Raw genomic sequence first — 17,160 nt, 5'->3', positions numbered from 1 at the left:
AAGTGTTTCATTAGATTTCGGGCACGTACTTTTTCCATCTAGATGAAATAATCATTTTTGTTTTCACTTTACCCATCTGACCGAATAAGATTGCCCGAAAGTTGGGGGGTTGGGGGGGGGGGGGCAGCTATACCAGCCCCTCCGTCTCTTTCGCCTTTAGAACATTGGTGGTCTGCATCCCTTCTGCCGAACGGAGACTACCGATTGAATGGCCTTGGAAGTTAAAGGTTAAAAAGCATAAGAGTTCAAGGGTTATATTTTATTGTCAGATTGGCACGTTCGTTCGTTTGTTTTATCATATTTAACAAAGAGCCTTCGTTTGGACTTACCAAAGCTGAAGATGCAAGAAAGGTGAGTTCTTGGTGAATACAGTATGATTTTATTTTAGTTTTTATATATTGATGTAAGACAGACATACGTGCCATTCTGCACGATTTCCAATTTCATTCATAGGTTATGGAAAGAAAAGAAGGCCAAAAATCCTTTAAAATCCGGAGTCAATTTCCGCATCTCTCACATAGGCAAATGCGTTTTCTGCTTTATTCTAGCCCGTGGGTTAAGTAGCTCAAATGATGTCCAGTGGTTTTGTAACCAAAATCCCACTCTATGCCCACCTGAATTCCAACCATCCAATCAATAAAAATAATCGATGCCCAAAAATGTTGCACAAACAAAGACAAGTAGAGTGGCTCCAGATAAAATGTTTTAATCTGATAGTCAAATGTGAAATAAGTACAAATTCGTGGTATTGAATTAAAAGAAGAGTAAAATTATTTTTTTTATATGTATCAATTGCAATTACAGTTTTGTAAGTTACTTTAGTAACGGATTCTTATCGGACTCTGTCCACTATCGGTTACTGACTGATCCTATACACATCTAATTTGAAAATAAGGCTTTTCCCCCATCTCTAAGGCCATTTTGGAATCCTTTGTATTTTTCACTGTGATTCTTCTTTGTTCGCCCAAAGCAATCATTTCTTGCCACATCCAACCATAGGCGTACGAGCTGGGAAAATTTGGGCACACAATTGTACTTTGTAAAAGTTGTATAAAAAAATATTGTGTTCTTGAATGTATCCAATTTAACAGCGAATTTATTATTATTATGTAACATACTATAATAAGAACCTAACTACATTTTTTGGGCACCAACCACCACCGCCCCCCCCCCCCCTGCCCCAGTCAAAAATTTCCCCGTACGCCTATGCATCCAACATAAATTTATAATAATCCAACACTATTTTTATGTAGAATTTAGAGATTTCTATGTACGGTACCATTGTCGTGCATATAAGATTAGGCTGTAGTGCCGCTGTCCAGGCAAATTTCCCTGCATAGCACACTGTATGGTGTTTTCCCGTCTTCATTAGCCCAGTCAGAGCATAGGACGTTGAACCCTGTTTCATTTCATTTCATTAGTTTGATGGTATTGGCTCACTTCTTATTCTACTGCAGGCAATCTCATGACCTATAGTCCTTATCAAAATCAGGTTAGTCGATGTAGATTATTTTAGAACAGATGACTGATAAGAAAGATTACCATAATACCATACAGTTTTGTAAGAAGAAACTAAATAGCTATAATAGTGAAATATATGTTGCCAAAAAGGTGTCATATAAAAATAAATTATATACTGTTTTTGCTAATCCCACTATGTAATGTGTACTTAGCTCAGATTAGTTTAAAAGCCACAATTGTTCACAATTGACAATATGGATGTTTTGGTTCACCTCAATCATAATTCACTCAAAGAATCAATCAATAATCAATTATTCTTTTTTAATCTAATTCATCATTGGAGCAAACAGTAAACCATAATGGCAAAAATAGTGAATACAAGAATCTTGCAGTTCTAGAACTTTGTCCGTATTATACTAAAATGGCACCTGTTGACAAGGCAGTTTGACTCAAATACAGATAGAGTGCACATTAAAATTAGAAATTTAATAATTAAGTGTATTCGGAAACGCTGCTGTCCATGCAAACTTCTTCTACTATACTGTTAAAAATGACCATATGTTTGTCTAAAAGTTATCTAAGCTTATCTGAGACATTTGATTTCCGGACAATATTATTTGGTACAACTGGCACCCCAAGGTGAAATAGGTGAGATACATCTTAACCAAGAAAGCAATGTTTAATGCCTACAATATGGAAGACCTTATCTCTTCACTTATTGTAATCTAACGTCTTGGAAACAACTGTCACAGGAAGATAGTTTATAGCCCAGAAAGCGCTCAGGGACAGACACGTCAAAAGATTAATGGATACATAGTAGCCATAAAAGATTTAAGAAGTTTGATAAGTTTGTGACTTTCCACCATGATTTGATTTGTTTCCAGGTCAGACATGAAACCATCAGAAGAACTAGAAGCTATTGCTAAGCAACAAGGATGCTGTTTAGAAGATTTGAAGTTTGCTCAATATATGGACACTATCGACCCTATTCGTCCATTACGGCAAGATTTTCACTACCCAAAGATGAAAGATATCAAACATAGTAAGTATTGAATATTATATTTAAAAAACATATTTTCTTAGTTAGCTCACTGAGTAAAAACTATTTGAATTTATATCACATCAATATCACATCAGATAATGTTTTCCCCATACCATTACAGGGAAGGGGTTGGTTACTGCATGGTCTAGTCTATTAGAATTCATACGTGTAGCTATGTAAGCTATATGGAGTTATGGATTAAAACTAATATTGTAAATAAAAAGGAGTATGTTTATCTGCCTAAATGTGTGAGGTGTTGCATGTTCTACTTTCATTTGATTAATTAATTCTTATTGTTATCACCCAAGCATAAGGAAAAATCAAATGGATATCTTTCTGATCCATTGGTGGAATTAGAGGGGTGGGGTGGCATAGTGTCTGGTAAAGGCTGGATCTGCCCCAGTAATTATTTTGATATTTATTTACTTGTTGACATGAGTGAAATGAAGAATCATTTTGAATTCTGTAGAGTTCTCAAATCTATGTTCTAGTCTATACAAAGTATTGTATGTTTCAGCTGATCTAAGTATAGTAAATGGAGAAGAAGACTGTGTTTATTTCTGTGGTAATTCACTGGGACTTTGTCCTAAAAAGACAAAAGAATATATGGACATAGAGATAGATAAATGGTCTAAATTGTAAGTTATGATTAACTTGATAAATTGATAGAAGTTGAATAGTTACATTTGAAAATGTTTGCATATGTAAGTAAATGGGCAGTCTACCATTTCCTGCACAGCAATCATTAATAAATGACTATCCTTGCTGGTGTTTCACAAGGTACTGTCCTCGTAACCACTCAAAATTACTGTATTTCTGATAATGAACTACGAGCGTAGATGTACTGGTTTGTAAGGAACCATTGGATGTCATTAACAAATTGCCTTCAGAAAGTTAATCCATTATTCAATATAGTAGGCGAATGTAGTCATGGTTTTAATGTGATATGTTACCTTAGCCTTGTGTAGATGGTTTATTGTTACGTGACCATTAATAAATTTGTTCTGTCTTACCTGTAATTTTGATGTCATATTTTCTATCTACTTTCAGAGGTGTTCAAGGTCATACTAATGGAGATTTACCATGGGCTTACTGTGATGAAAGAATTGACAAAGATATGGCCAAAATAGTTGGTACGTTCAAATGTTTTTTAAAGTTGGAGTATCTGCAGGCAATGTGGGCCCAACTGGGAGCTATTTTATTTGTCAAACTGGCTTAATGCCGTGCTTACTCCAAGATAACATTAAAGTAATCCCATATATACCAGGTGACTTGATAAATCATGACAATCACTTACCAATGGTAAGTTACCAGCATACCTTTGGCTAGTGAGAACCAAAGCCCTGTATAGGGAAAGTTACGACAACTCATTTACAGGGTGCCATTTTGGGGTCCCAACTATGACGCCATAAAAACTATGACGTCATGGCGTCATATAGCTTTACTTAACAAAACGTTTTATTTTTTTCTTGGTACTGGTATAACGTTTTACAGACTACAATTTATTCTAAACAAATTGCAAAAAAACCCAATGCAGCTTGGTTCAATGATAGATATTTCCTACAAAATCATACTCAAAATCGGCCAAGGCAGAATGACATGATTAACAGAATGCAATTAGGCATTCTTCAGGAATTATCGGAGAGCGATATTTCGTAATCAGTGTCTTTCAGTGGTTGTAGGATAAATAATTCCTCAAACATGGAGTGGTTATGCAAGCGAAATGTGTCAAAAAATCGAATTTGACAAACATCAATTAGAAAGTGTATTTTTCATTTGGTGGTGGGCATTTCTTTCAAAATGAATGCCAAATTTAAAAAAAAAAAAAACCCCATTAATTTAGTAATAAAAGGGCAGCGATAATCTCAAAAATTTAATTTCGAGAATTCTTGATGGTAGAAATTCAAAATGGCCGGCAATATGAAATCCAAAATGGTGGAATTTTCATTAATCGTCATTTCTTTCCGTTGGGTATGATTTGTTATATGTGGTATATTAATCCTGAAATGACATAGTTGCTCTTAAATGAATATATTGTTTACGCACTTTAAATATCTATATGCAATAGACTTGGTGTAGAAAATTCTAGGTATATGTACATTGAAATGTTGGCAATAAGGATCCAATCATAGTTTTTAATTATACACTGTTAACCACCCATACATATTATATTCAGCTTGTCGCAAGACTTAAAATAAATAGATGCGGTTCGTTTAACTTGAATGTAGATATTATATATCTATGTTGCATATATAGGACCTTTCGGTTGAATCATATCATAGAAGTATCTTATTTCATAGTTTTACGTATTTGTCGACATTAAGGTGTACTTGTTCTATTGTTCCATTTAGCTTATGCATTTTCTTGTTTCGATCACTTGACTTACATTTTGTAAGAATGTAGGCATTTATAGATTGAACAAAAAGCTGATAAATGTTGAGATGTGTGGAACATGCTCGAAACGATTTGTAACACGATATATATTTAATACTAGTTGAGCATCAGAACAACATGATTATTTCATTGGAAATGGGGCGCAAATACCCTAAGGAGTAGGACAAACTCTAAAGCAACAGCATCTCCTTCACTGGGCCCCTTTAATGTCTGTCTACCTGTAGAATAACATATACATTATTTGTATCTGTTAAATTTGTGCGGTTTATATATTAGATTAATATTATTATTTACTCATGGGCTTGGAGTGATAACGTCTTACCCCAAATAAATTTCAAAAGACACCAGGAAGTTTCGGATAGCGATATCTCGTATCACATGTCACTGATGAAACATACATGTATGCCTGAAACACATGTCACGCTAGACACCTTATATTTAAATTACACAGATTTTACACTGATTCTAAGTTACACTGATTTTAAATGTTTTATCCATTAGTCAATTTAAAGAAATTTCTATTTTCGAAAAATTGATGATACAATTAATGATCGATGACCGAATCCGGAATGGCTCCAGACCAAAAAATTGTGGAGGGAGAGAAATGGGGTTTAACGTCCACTCGACACAAACTAGGTCATTTCGGGACTAACATATGGTTTTAATATTTTATTTCAATTACTCGGAGGACCCGGAGAAAACCCACGGACAGGCGACCCTACTCCTTGTCATATACAACCGGGGATTCGAAACCATGCCAGTTAACTCAATGACAGGCTTTATGATACAGCGCGCACGTGCTAACCATTCGGCCATCCAACCCCCCAAAAATCATGAAATTTCAGGTATTTATTTTGCCGGCTAGAAAGGCAAAATGGTTTTATCTCCCAAATTACTATTTACATTCTGATTTTTCACTTTACCCGTCTGCACAAAAATTCTGATTTTTAAAAGCCTATGCAACTTCGACACAACAGTATGATAGGACATAAAATAGATAGTGAGTAGGTACAAATACTTGGTACCCAAGATGGCGTCTTTGTACACTTGACTTCATATTTTCATGACGTCATATGAAATTTCTGGCTTCACAGTTGTCGCAACTTTATCTATATACGGCTTTGGTGAGACCCATGGTGGCTCAGTGAGTAAGATATTGGCTCGCAAACCCAATCTGATTAAAACACAGATCCTATTTCGTTTCGTTTTCATAGTTCAAAATTTCGTTTTGCTTATCTTTACTACACTAGGATCTGGATGAGTTGTTATCGTTGACGTGTTCTGAATGATGTGAGGGAATAGCTAATGAAACGGTCTGTTATGGCGAGCTTTAGGCGTGTTTTGCACGGAACTGTAGGTAATCCACTAGTAACATCAATGCTGATTGGTTAATCAAATGTCTGATGTCATAGGGTCGTAAGCTGCTCGTATGACCTCTTGACGCGACCTATCGCTACAGCCGGTCAGATCTTCATGTAGTGTAGGCCATCGAAAGTATAAAAAAACGAAACAAAATATAGATCTGTATTTTAATCAGATTGCTCGCTAACCGGGATTTTTCGGCATGGTTCCTTCTTGTCAGTGCTGTAGGATGGGGAGGGCTGGGCAAGAGACAATGTATGTTCAATCTGATGGGACGAGGTTAGTGTGCACGTAAAAGAAATCTTAACTGTTGGAATTTAATCTAAGAGTAGGCAGTAGTATGACGTATGCCCGTTTCCATTAGCCCAGTTGAAGCAGTAAAGTAGGACATTAAACCACATTTCAATTCCTTTCATTACACCATTGACTAGTACATATAGACATAGATATCCATGTACTTGCACAGCATGCAATTAAGAGATTTATGGTCAACTGAAGGGGTTTTTTTTAGATCTTACTCCTTATTTATTTTTGACCTTTCAGGTGGCAAAGAAGGGGAAGTTGCTTTAATGAATGGATTAACAGTTAATCTTCATTTACTGCTGGTAAGTACAAGTCCTATCAGTCAAAGTATCTAAAATACTTTGTCTGCAAATAACTGAGTATAGGTCTAGTGTTCATTAGCCGGGGTCGGTTCAGAAAAGAAAGACATTAAACTCCTTTTCATTCTTCTATATAAGTCTAATGTATCTTTTCACGGTATACCAACTAATTCTCAAGGTACATCCTCACTTTTCATGGTATATCCAGTCTTTCCATGGTGCATGAGGGTTTTTGCATTCATTGTGAAGAATCCTCCAGATCTCCTGTCTGGTTGCCATTAGTTTTAGAGTAACCCGGGATGTGTACCTATAAAACTAGGCTCCTCTGTGAAAACATTAGTGATATGTAAAATAACATTTAACAATTAGAGCAGAAGAAGAGTAGAAAAAACAGGCCTATTCAGATAAAAATGAGATGAAATGGGGTTTAACGTCCTGTTGTTCTGCTCCGAACTGGGCTAGTGAAGATGGGCATACGCCATACAGTGCTATAAGGGAAATTTTTCCCGGACAGCGGCACTACGGCCTACTCTTATATCGAATTCCAACTGTCAAGGGATCTTTTATGTGCACGGTTTTTCATCCCATCCGAACGACTAGACAGCTGGCTGCTGTCCTTGTCAGAAGTCATTACCTTTGCACTGCACACTTAGATACGAGTATAAAAATAAAAGTATTTTAGTCTTAAAATGACCCAAGTAAAGTGTTGAAAATTGAAAAGAGATAAGATTCAGTTAATTTCTACATGTTGTATTTTCAGATTTCTTTTTATCAACCAACTAAAGACAGACATAAGATACTTTGTGAAGGAAAAGCTTTTCCCTCTGATCATGTAAGTTAAAATAATATTTTAGTTTATTGTTTGAACTTATCCGACCTGAGACTGTATTTCTTAGACGTGAACACTTAGTTATAATCATATATTCTGTCTACAAAAGGGTAGGCATATTTTGCTTCTCCCCTGTCAACAATTCTTAGTAAACAATCTCATAGATTTATAGATACAACAATAAGTTGCGTTCTAAAATATACCATTATTGCTCTTGAACCCAATATTTGATTGTAATGCACAATAAATCTTTACTATATAGTTCTATTGATAAAGGCCATAACAAAAGTTATGTATAAAGTTTATTGACATTCATTGTGTTCTCGTATGTTGTTTTATTTGCAGTATGCATTTGAAAGTCAGATAAAATTACATGGTTATGACCCAGCGACAAGTTTACGTCTGCTCGAACCACGGGAGGTAACTTATCTTCAACTAATTCAACATTGTTACTTTCCAGTGAGAGTTGTCTCAAGCAATGCCGTGGTTATAGTGCACCAACATTCTGTGTGTTTTGGGTGATCGTCTCTTTTCTAGGTGGAGCAATTAGTAATCTGTTTAAAATCACACATGTTAATTTTGAATTGTGGTTGTATTGTGGTTCCCGCGATCTGTCTGTCATCCATTCAGAATTGTTTATTGACACTGGAGTGGTTACAGTTATCATCAGATTGTTGTCAAATTTGTACACAAATGCTCATGTTCATGTGACCAGCTCTGACTAAATGAGACACCATAGAATAAGCAAAGCAAATAGCAAATTTTGTTTATTTCTGTTAAGTTTTGGCCTTCGAGGTTTGGGGAATTAAAAATAAGGTCATCCTTGAAGAATGTGCAATGTGAAAATTAGTAAACTAAAGTTTTGTACTTGTTACATACCGTATCTACAACTTAATTTGTCACAATGATAAGGTGCCCCATACAGCCAAAAATGAAGGGATTACGTAAAAACTCTGATGCATGTCAACAGTATCATATGTTGACCAATAAATAACTGATCACTTAAAAAATTTTACCAAGTCTGAATTAAAGTAATATTTAGAATAATTTTTGAAAATTATTTTGGGCTTATTTTTGAATTTACTATTTTGTTAACTTTGCTGTATAGAGCGGCACTTTTTGGTTTAGTAGAATTTATATCTCGGAATCATTGGCAAGAATACAGTACTAATCATATTTATTTGTTATTTCGAGTCTCTGATTCCACCAATTTGAATTATTTTCCATTGCACATACTGGTACATGCACTGACAGACTTAACTTGCCATTTATAAAAAGTTGGTAAGATTACAAAACAAAATGAAATGGTAATCTATTCTTAAGATTAGATGAACATTGCAATTCTTTCTAAAAAATTATTTTAGCTTTTGAAATTGATATATATATATATTTTATATGTATTGTTTTATATAGGGTGAGTTTACATTAAGGACAGAAGATATAATAAAGACAATAGAAGAAGAAGGCGAATCTATAGCTGTTATATGTTTATCAGGTGTACAGTATTATACAGGACAATACTTTGATATACCTACAATAACACAGGCTGGGCAAAAACAGGTACGGTCAGATCCAAGTACCGGGGGGAAGAGAATGTAACTATTATAGCAGACCGACCACTATATAAAGAAAGAGAAATGGGGTTTAACATCCATTCTACACAAACTAGGTCATTTCGGGACTAACATATTGTTCAATATTATTTCAATAATTCGCTTGCATGTAGGGGTCTCTAGCAGTGGAAGGAATGCGGAGGATGGACTGATGACCCTACTCCTTGTCACGTTCAAGTGGGGAATCGAAACCACACCACTTGACTCAATGACAGACCTGGTGATTTCACTAAACCACCCAATCTGACGACAATAATATAAGTCAAATCATCTTTATGTGTAGATAACACCTGTGGAATGAAAAAGGTATGGCCCTTAACAGTACCGTTAGAATAAAGGCCATAAAATTCCCTACTCGCTGATCCATTTCCCTATACTAAACTTGCTTCTCATTCACGCACAACTGGCCTTTCCGGCAAGTCTCCTTGGAGACACAGTTCTAGGCATAAAGCTGAACCACCCACAGATCAGCCATACACACACTCCCTTAGCCCACAAATGGAACAAACCTAAAAATAGGGACCTGCAGGGTTAGGCCTTCTGTTCTACCATGGCTACTTCCACAAAGCTGATAATCGGGGAATCAAAACCAGTCTGTCAGCAGAACATGGAATCAAAACCAGTCTGTCAGAAGAATATTAATTCAAGTCTTCATTATTATTATCTCTATTTGAAGGATTAATTAAATACTTAAACGAGAAAAGTAAATAACTATGTTCAGTTAAATGTCTAAAAGCCCCAACATGCCACAAGCCAATTTCGTTTTCATGTTTTTTTTTTTAAAAATATACTTAATTACATATGAGCTTAATTACATATAACAATGGCCTTTACATTAAAATAATACATATTTCTGACATTTGAGATGTGAATTATAATCTGAAGGTAGTGACTTTGTTTTGCTTATCGCCAATCCAATATAATTCTTTCTGTGCATTTTATTCCATTTGAAATGTGCAGTGTATAGCAAGGTGAAATTTTTATGAATTTCCATACATGCCAATTTGTAGACATTCAAATGACTAGACAACGCTTTCTGTGTGAGCCTAGCTTGAAACATCCTGAGGTTTGTTATGTCGGGTTGTGGGTGAGTGGATGGCCGAATGGTTAGCATGTGCGCGCTGTATCATAAGGTCTGTCATTGAGTCATTTGGCGTGGTTTCAATTCTCTGGCTGTACATGTCAAGGAATAGGGTCGCCTGTCCAACCTCGTGGGTTTTCTCATGTGTTAGTCCCAAAATGACCTAGTTTGTTTTGAGTGGACATTAAACCCTCTCTCTCTCTCTCTCAGGTTTTTAACTCTAGTCAAGAAACCTCCTCCATAACCACTTGACTACAACAGTCTTCTATTATATCAAAACTTATGTTTTGTAGTAATAAATATGTAAGTTATGAAGTTATTTATGTGTATATTACAGGGTTGTTATGTAGGGTGGGATTTAGCCCATGCAGCTGGTAATTTACCCCTTTATTTACATGACTGGGGTGTTGATTTTGCTTGTTGGTGTTCTTATAAGGTAAGAGTATTTGCTGTACTATTAAGAAATTTCCTGTCAGTATATAATAAAATAATAAATAAAATCAAGAATAAAAAATGAACCCAAATTAAAAAAAAAATGGGTCCCCAAACTATGTAACATAATTAGGAGCCTCCGAGTCTACCATACTCACAGACTCTTTCACAGCACACCCTGAATAGTCTGTTAATTGTAACACAAGTAGCCTATGTTAATTGTAACACAAGTCTATTAATTGTAACATGAGTATGTTGATTGTAACATAAGAATGTTAATCGTAATATAAGTATGTTAATTGTAACCCAAGTATGCGAATCGTAACATACGAATGTGAATCGTAACTAACATAAGAATGTTTATCCTAACTTAAGAATATTAATCATAACATAAGATTGTTAAAGGGACCATCCCGATTTTAACAGAGTTTCAGAAATAAAATTCTGTGTACGTATGAAAATTAAGCTCCAAAATATAATTTCAGCTCAATATGTTGAGTCATTTGGACGTGAACATCAAAACCGCTTATTCGGACACCTAATTAACCCTTTTAAGATTTTGGGGTCAATTTTTTCTCTGGGTGAGCTGATATCTATTGCCGTTCTTTTAGAGGTCTATACAGTGCATGACCCACATGCTGTACTAGATAATAAAAGGTAAATTTCAGCTACACGTTATTTTTTGTAAAATAAAAGTCTGGTTTTATCCAGACACCATATAATACAGCTTGAGACACAAGTCTCAATTTCCAGATGAAGACAGGTTTAAGTTGTTTAAAAATGTATCACGTATATTGAGTTAGTTGCTCGCCCCTACAGTAGAGGATTTAAAGCGCTTTTAAAGCAAAATTAATCAGTTTTATTCTCCAAATTATAATCGAGATTGGCCCTTTAATCGTAACATAAGAATGTTAATTGTAACATAATGGTCTAGTTAATTTATAGTTGGGCTACCAACATAGATAACCTTTAAACGTTAATTGTAAATAAATCTGATAATTTGAATTATAAATTAGAGTTATCAACATAGTTAATTATTTTACTGACAGAGGTCTACCATTTCTTTGGTTCAAATAGCGAGACGTTTATTAATCTCGGATGAGCTACAGTTTTCACTCCCACATTCATGTTTAAACTTTTGAAATCTTATGACACTTTTTATGAAACTTTTAAAAAACTGGTTAGATTTTTAAAATAAAATTGATATACAAATTCAGGTTTATTATGCATTTGTTTTTTTTTTCTCATAGGAATTTCATGACGTTTAATTCTTTCTGTGACTCTTTCAGTATTTATGTGGCAGTGCAGGTACAGTAGCTGGATTCTTTTTACATGAAAAATACAGAAATAATAATTTCCCTAAGTTACTAGGATGGTGGGGACATAATATGGACACCAGATTCCAAATGGATAACGGTAGGTATAATCATTTCTGTCATGTCGTTATTTTATTCTTCAAAGACTGTGATGACAGCAGTTTATACTGTAAGTAAACAATTTACACATCACCTAATCCAAAAATACCGCATTACGACTGGTGACAGCATCAAAATAAGTGAATCAAGAATAACTTTCCGGGTGAAATTGACCAGAGAACTGATCTGTCAGTCAATTTACATGCCATAGTATTCGAATTTCAGTTCAGTTTATAATTTTTACATGTAAGTGTAAAAACACTTAAAAACATATTAACAAAATGTGATAATGCTAACAATGATCATATTCTTTGGAAAAATATCTTGCCAAGATAAACAAATTACATAAAAAATTTGGCCAGTGAAAGCCCTTTTACTGGTAAACACTTCAGGCATTATTCAAGTGCTAAATATGCTAATTGCAGGTCTGTCTTTATGCTTTAAATGTTATATAAATTATTAATTACATATGCCATCGTATAGTCTAGATTTTCAATAGATTTTAATCCAATATGCGGTTGAATGGCGGTTGTTAATTTACCGTAAAAAATGGATTATTATCATAACAACGGTAGCAGTGACAATCAAGGCTACAGTGTTATTGTAACGAGGATATTTCAAGTCAGCCTGAAGTAATTTTACTGAAATTTTCAACATGTTCCCTTTACATTATCTAGTTTTGTACCTATTATAGCGAGAACTGCCAGCTCTTTATCTAATGTTCTATAGTGCCCCTTTAATGATCAGCTTTGATCTTTGACCAGTTTTACTCCCAAAATTTAGTAGACAGCTATAGTGAGGTCCTAGAGTTGATTTAATATTTTCTAAAGGAAATTAGTGAGCTTATTAATAAAACAGTGTTTTGGCATTAATTGGAACAACTTATTTTCATTGGACAAAACAAATTGATACAATTTGTCAGATGTTGGTAAAAATGATTCCAGTAAAATATAAACAAAACAAATGGAAAAACATCTGATTTTAATCATTGATTATTTTCAGTAATGGATTTAAGTCCTGGTGCATATGGTTACAGAATCTCTAATCCCCCAGGATTTCTATGTGTTCCTATTAAAGCCAGTTTAGAGGTAATTCTGTGACATTTTTAAAAAAATTGTTTGGGTTTGAACATTATTTATTTTCGGTAATTTGATGTCCAACACAATATTAAGTAATGTACATGGAATTTAGATTTGACGTTATGCCAGAAATTATTAACAAGTTCATTCAGTCCAAAATGAAAGGTGCTACTTGCTCTACACTCAAATTTTCACGAATAGTTAACATTGGGGTATAGTTGGTTCCTTATGATTATGAAAAAAATAGTTTCAGAGCTATATCTCAGGTGATTGTTGATAAATATACAACTGGAACAGTTGTCAATCGACCCCGACCTAGAGCGTCACCTGTAACAACCACAGCTCAAGATCGCCACATCCGACTACAGCATCCGACTAGCTACTGCTACTGCCAGGGGAACTTTTGGAACGCGGCAACGTCAGATCAGCCCTCAAACAGTCTGAAGGCTTGCCAGACAGCAAATCAGGGGTATCTGCACAACACACCATGGTGAAATGTCATCTTCTTGGATGAATCCCGATGGACGTCACTGTATCTACCGACGACGACATGAACGCTTTGCTCGTAACTGCGTGCTGGAAAGGGATCTTTTCGGGGGAGGTGGCGTCATGGTTTGGGCCGCTATAAACGTCAAATCATGGGTCCCAGTTGGTGGTGGTCCAAGGCAATCGCAACGCTCAACATTATGTTGACGCTTCCATTTCTGGCTCAACATGGCGTCCGTCGACAGATGGTTTTCCAGCATGACAACACCCGACACCACACTGCCAGGTTGACAGGAGACTTTCTGAACAATCATCATGTCCGTGTTATGGATTGGCCCAATATGTCTCTCGACATGAACCCTATCGAACACCTTTGGGATGAACTTCGACGACGGGTTCGAACTCAAGCCATGCCACCACGAACTGTTGCAGAGTTGGCACAGGCACTCCAAAATCATTGGCAATCAATCCCACAGCGTGTAGTGAGACATCTGTGCCAGTCCATGCCCAGGCGACTTCAGGCATGTGTAAGAGCTCAGGGTGGACATACCCGATATTGACTTCAGCTGACCCCTGCTTTGTTTCATAGTTCTCTGACGTTTCGGTTTGTGCACTTGTAGTGAATTCTTTCATGAAATTATCCACAATTGCTTGTTATCTCCATTTTTTCAATTGTTATGTACATTTGTTAAAAGTTGTTGCAGTAAATAAACTTTGAATTTAACATTGCGTTTTTAATGGCTTTGAGTGTACATTACTGTAGGCTTACTATCTAGCTGTCATCTTAACTGATTTTGATCAGTTTTTATACGTCCACATGTTATATTGTCGTCAGCCCTGTCCGTTCGTCCGTCCACAATTTGTTTGTGGACTCTCTACAGGTCACAATTCTTGTCCGATTTTGACGAAATATAGGTTTATCCCCAAAAGATCTAGGCTGCTTTCGATATTGGCACGTATCGGATCGAAACTTCATGGATTATGGCCCCTCTTTGTACGAAAAATCACGTTTTTAGCTTGTGGACCGTATAGAGGTCACAATTTTTATACGCCCACATTTTCATGTGGACGTATATTGTCGCGTTTTTAGCGTTCTCAAATAGCGTAAAAATATGGTATATGAAGGTTGTGGATCCTATGGAGGTAACAATTTTTATCCGATTTTGTTGAAACTTGAAATGTAAGTTTATAACACAAAGATCTTGGTTCCTTTCGATATTTGCGCATATCGAATTGTAATTTCCTGAATTATGGCCCTTGATTGTAGGAAAAATCACTTTCTTTTAGCTTGTTCTCTATCCATCTCTCGAAAATGTGGGCGTATCCTGCCTGGCAGCCGCTGGTTATCCGATTTTGTTGAAACTTGAAATGTAAGTTTATAACCCAAAGATCTCGGTTCCTTTCGATATTCGCGCATATCGGACTGTAACTTCCTGAATTATGGCCCGTGATTCTACTAAAAATCGCGTTTTTAGCTTGTGGACCCTATAGAGGTCATAATTTTTATCCGATTTCAAAAACCGTATTATATCACCGTTACACCCTAAGGACAGCTGAGTTCGAATTTCGTGAAAATCGGCCCAAAACTGAAATGTAAGTTTATAACCCAAAGGTCTCGGTTCCTTTCGATATTCGCGCATATCGGACCGTAACTTCCTGAATTATTCCCCCTGATTGTACAAAAAATCACTTTCTTTTTAGCTTGTTCTCTATCCATCTCTCGAAAATGTGGGCGTATCCTGCCTGGCTTCCGCTGGTTTTAGAAATTGTTAGTATTGGCCTAAGGATGGTCTCTATCAAAACTGAATATTTCCAGAAATATTGCCCCTGACTTCTATGGTTTTCAAAAGCGTTAATTTTTTTTCTTTAGATATATAATAAAACATCGATGATAGAACTCCGAACGAAATCAAAATTACTGACAGGTTACCTAGAGATGTTAATAAAAAAACACTATGGCCGACAGGAAACCAATAATGCGTCTGCAACTGGTGTATATATAGATATATTTACTCCATCTGATCCAGAACAGCGAGGAGCTCAACTTTCGCTTTCATTTAGTATATGTATACAAACAATTTTTAAAGAGCTGGAAAAACGAGGCGTTGTGGTAGGTTGAATTGAATTTTTCTTTGTCTTAATTGTAAAGTGATGGTTTAAACATCTTTGTGTTTGTCTCATTTTTAAAGAGCTGGAAAAATGAGGCTTTGCTGTTTGATGCATGATGGATGACTATTTATGAAATAACTTTTGATTTTGTTTGTGTTTTTATTTTGCAGTGTGATAAACGATATCCTAGAGTTATACGAATATCTCCAGTACCAATATTTTGCTCATTCCAAGATGTTCACAGATTCATGAAATATTTATACGATTCTATACAAGCAGCCAAAGATAGTAATTTAAAATAAAAAATCATTTATATATCCCTTAAAGGAGAAGACCAACTTTTGCAAAATCTATATATCATCATTATCTAGAATACAAATAGTTTCCACAATGCAGAACCTCATATACAACTTGTTTAATCTTTAATTAACAAACTAACCTGACAAATGTGAAGACATCAAAGTAATTGTCAGCTACTCCTCAAACACTCTAAAGACGTTCTCAGGGATAGTTGTTTGATTGAAGACTATTATAGCATGGTGGAGATGACAGTAACCCTGATGACGTCAGTGGGTTAATTTATTGACTGGAGATCAAACAATTTGTTCATTGGGTTGGAAAGATTAAATAATGCTTTACTTTATAATATACATTATATTTCAATAATTGAATTGAATGAATGGTTTGTGCATACATTTATGACATATTTATACAATTCTATAAAGATGATCATTTTAAAAAATTGAAATACCCAGTTGTAAACCTGTAATGTTGTTTTGTTGTTGAGGATATAATTTATAAATGTTAATTATTATACACCAGTTGCTTTATTTTGATTTAATTAAATCTCTATGCTTTAATTTGTATTAAAATTGAAATTGAATCTGCTTTATGATTAGCTGAACATCCCCAGGATATTTTTAAAAAAAATCTAAAAAAAACTCTGACTGATAGGATGGTTACATGGTTTCAATAATAAGACAATAACTCTGTGAATATTAGTTGTGACCAAATTTTGACAGGGTTTCTCTTAGTCAGCAATGTATAGCGTGACAGAACAATTGCTAAACAGATTCTCTGAACATTCTTGATAGAATTTTGCCGGAACAGCTTAAATTAAATCACAGTTGTTTGGTAGGAGTTTATTAAAATAAAATATCCATTGCACAGTAATTTACTCATACCAAACACAGTATTAAATGTATAAAATATCCATTGTAATTCCAAATCAAAGTGACCTTTAAAGAAAAAGGTA

General features: G+C 35.1%; 1 protein-coding gene across 1 annotated transcript; it reads left to right on the top strand.

Moving 5' to 3' along the window:
- Positions 1-214: 214 nt before the first annotated feature.
- On the top strand, positions 215-16,724 carry LOC126811831 (kynureninase). Its single transcript, XM_050537764.2, has 13 exons — positions 215-351; positions 2,346-2,503; positions 3,021-3,141; positions 3,554-3,636; positions 6,803-6,864; positions 7,622-7,693; positions 8,036-8,110; positions 9,104-9,250; positions 10,722-10,820; positions 12,106-12,232; positions 13,234-13,319; positions 15,667-15,906; positions 16,076-16,724. The coding sequence occupies exons 1-13, from the start codon at positions 341-343 to the stop codon at positions 16,205-16,207; spliced, it is 1,413 nt and encodes a 470-aa protein (XP_050393721.1). The 5' UTR covers positions 215-340; the 3' UTR covers positions 16,208-16,724.
- The last annotated feature ends 436 nt before the right edge of the window (positions 16,725-17,160 follow it).

The sequence above is a fragment of the Patella vulgata genome, chromosome 1, assembly GCF_932274485.2.
Source record: "Patella vulgata chromosome 1, xgPatVulg1.2, whole genome shotgun sequence".
In the NCBI taxonomy this organism is placed as follows: domain Eukaryota; kingdom Metazoa; phylum Mollusca; class Gastropoda; family Patellidae; genus Patella; species Patella vulgata.
Note: the sequence above shows the minus strand (reverse complement) of the source record. Positions and strands in the feature narration are given on the sequence as shown.

What these genes read in the sequence shown, in the direction of transcription:
- LOC126811831 (XM_050537764.2), top strand. An exon ending in ATAGATAAATGGTCTAAATT is followed by an intron (nt 3,142 to 3,553) that starts GTAAGTTATGAT and finishes ATCTACTTTCAG; the next exon opens with AGGTGTTCAAGGTCATACTA. An exon ending in TGGAAAAACGAGGCGTTGTG is followed by an intron (nt 15,907 to 16,075) that starts GTAGGTTGAATT and finishes TTTATTTTGCAG; the next exon opens with TGTGATAAACGATATCCTAG.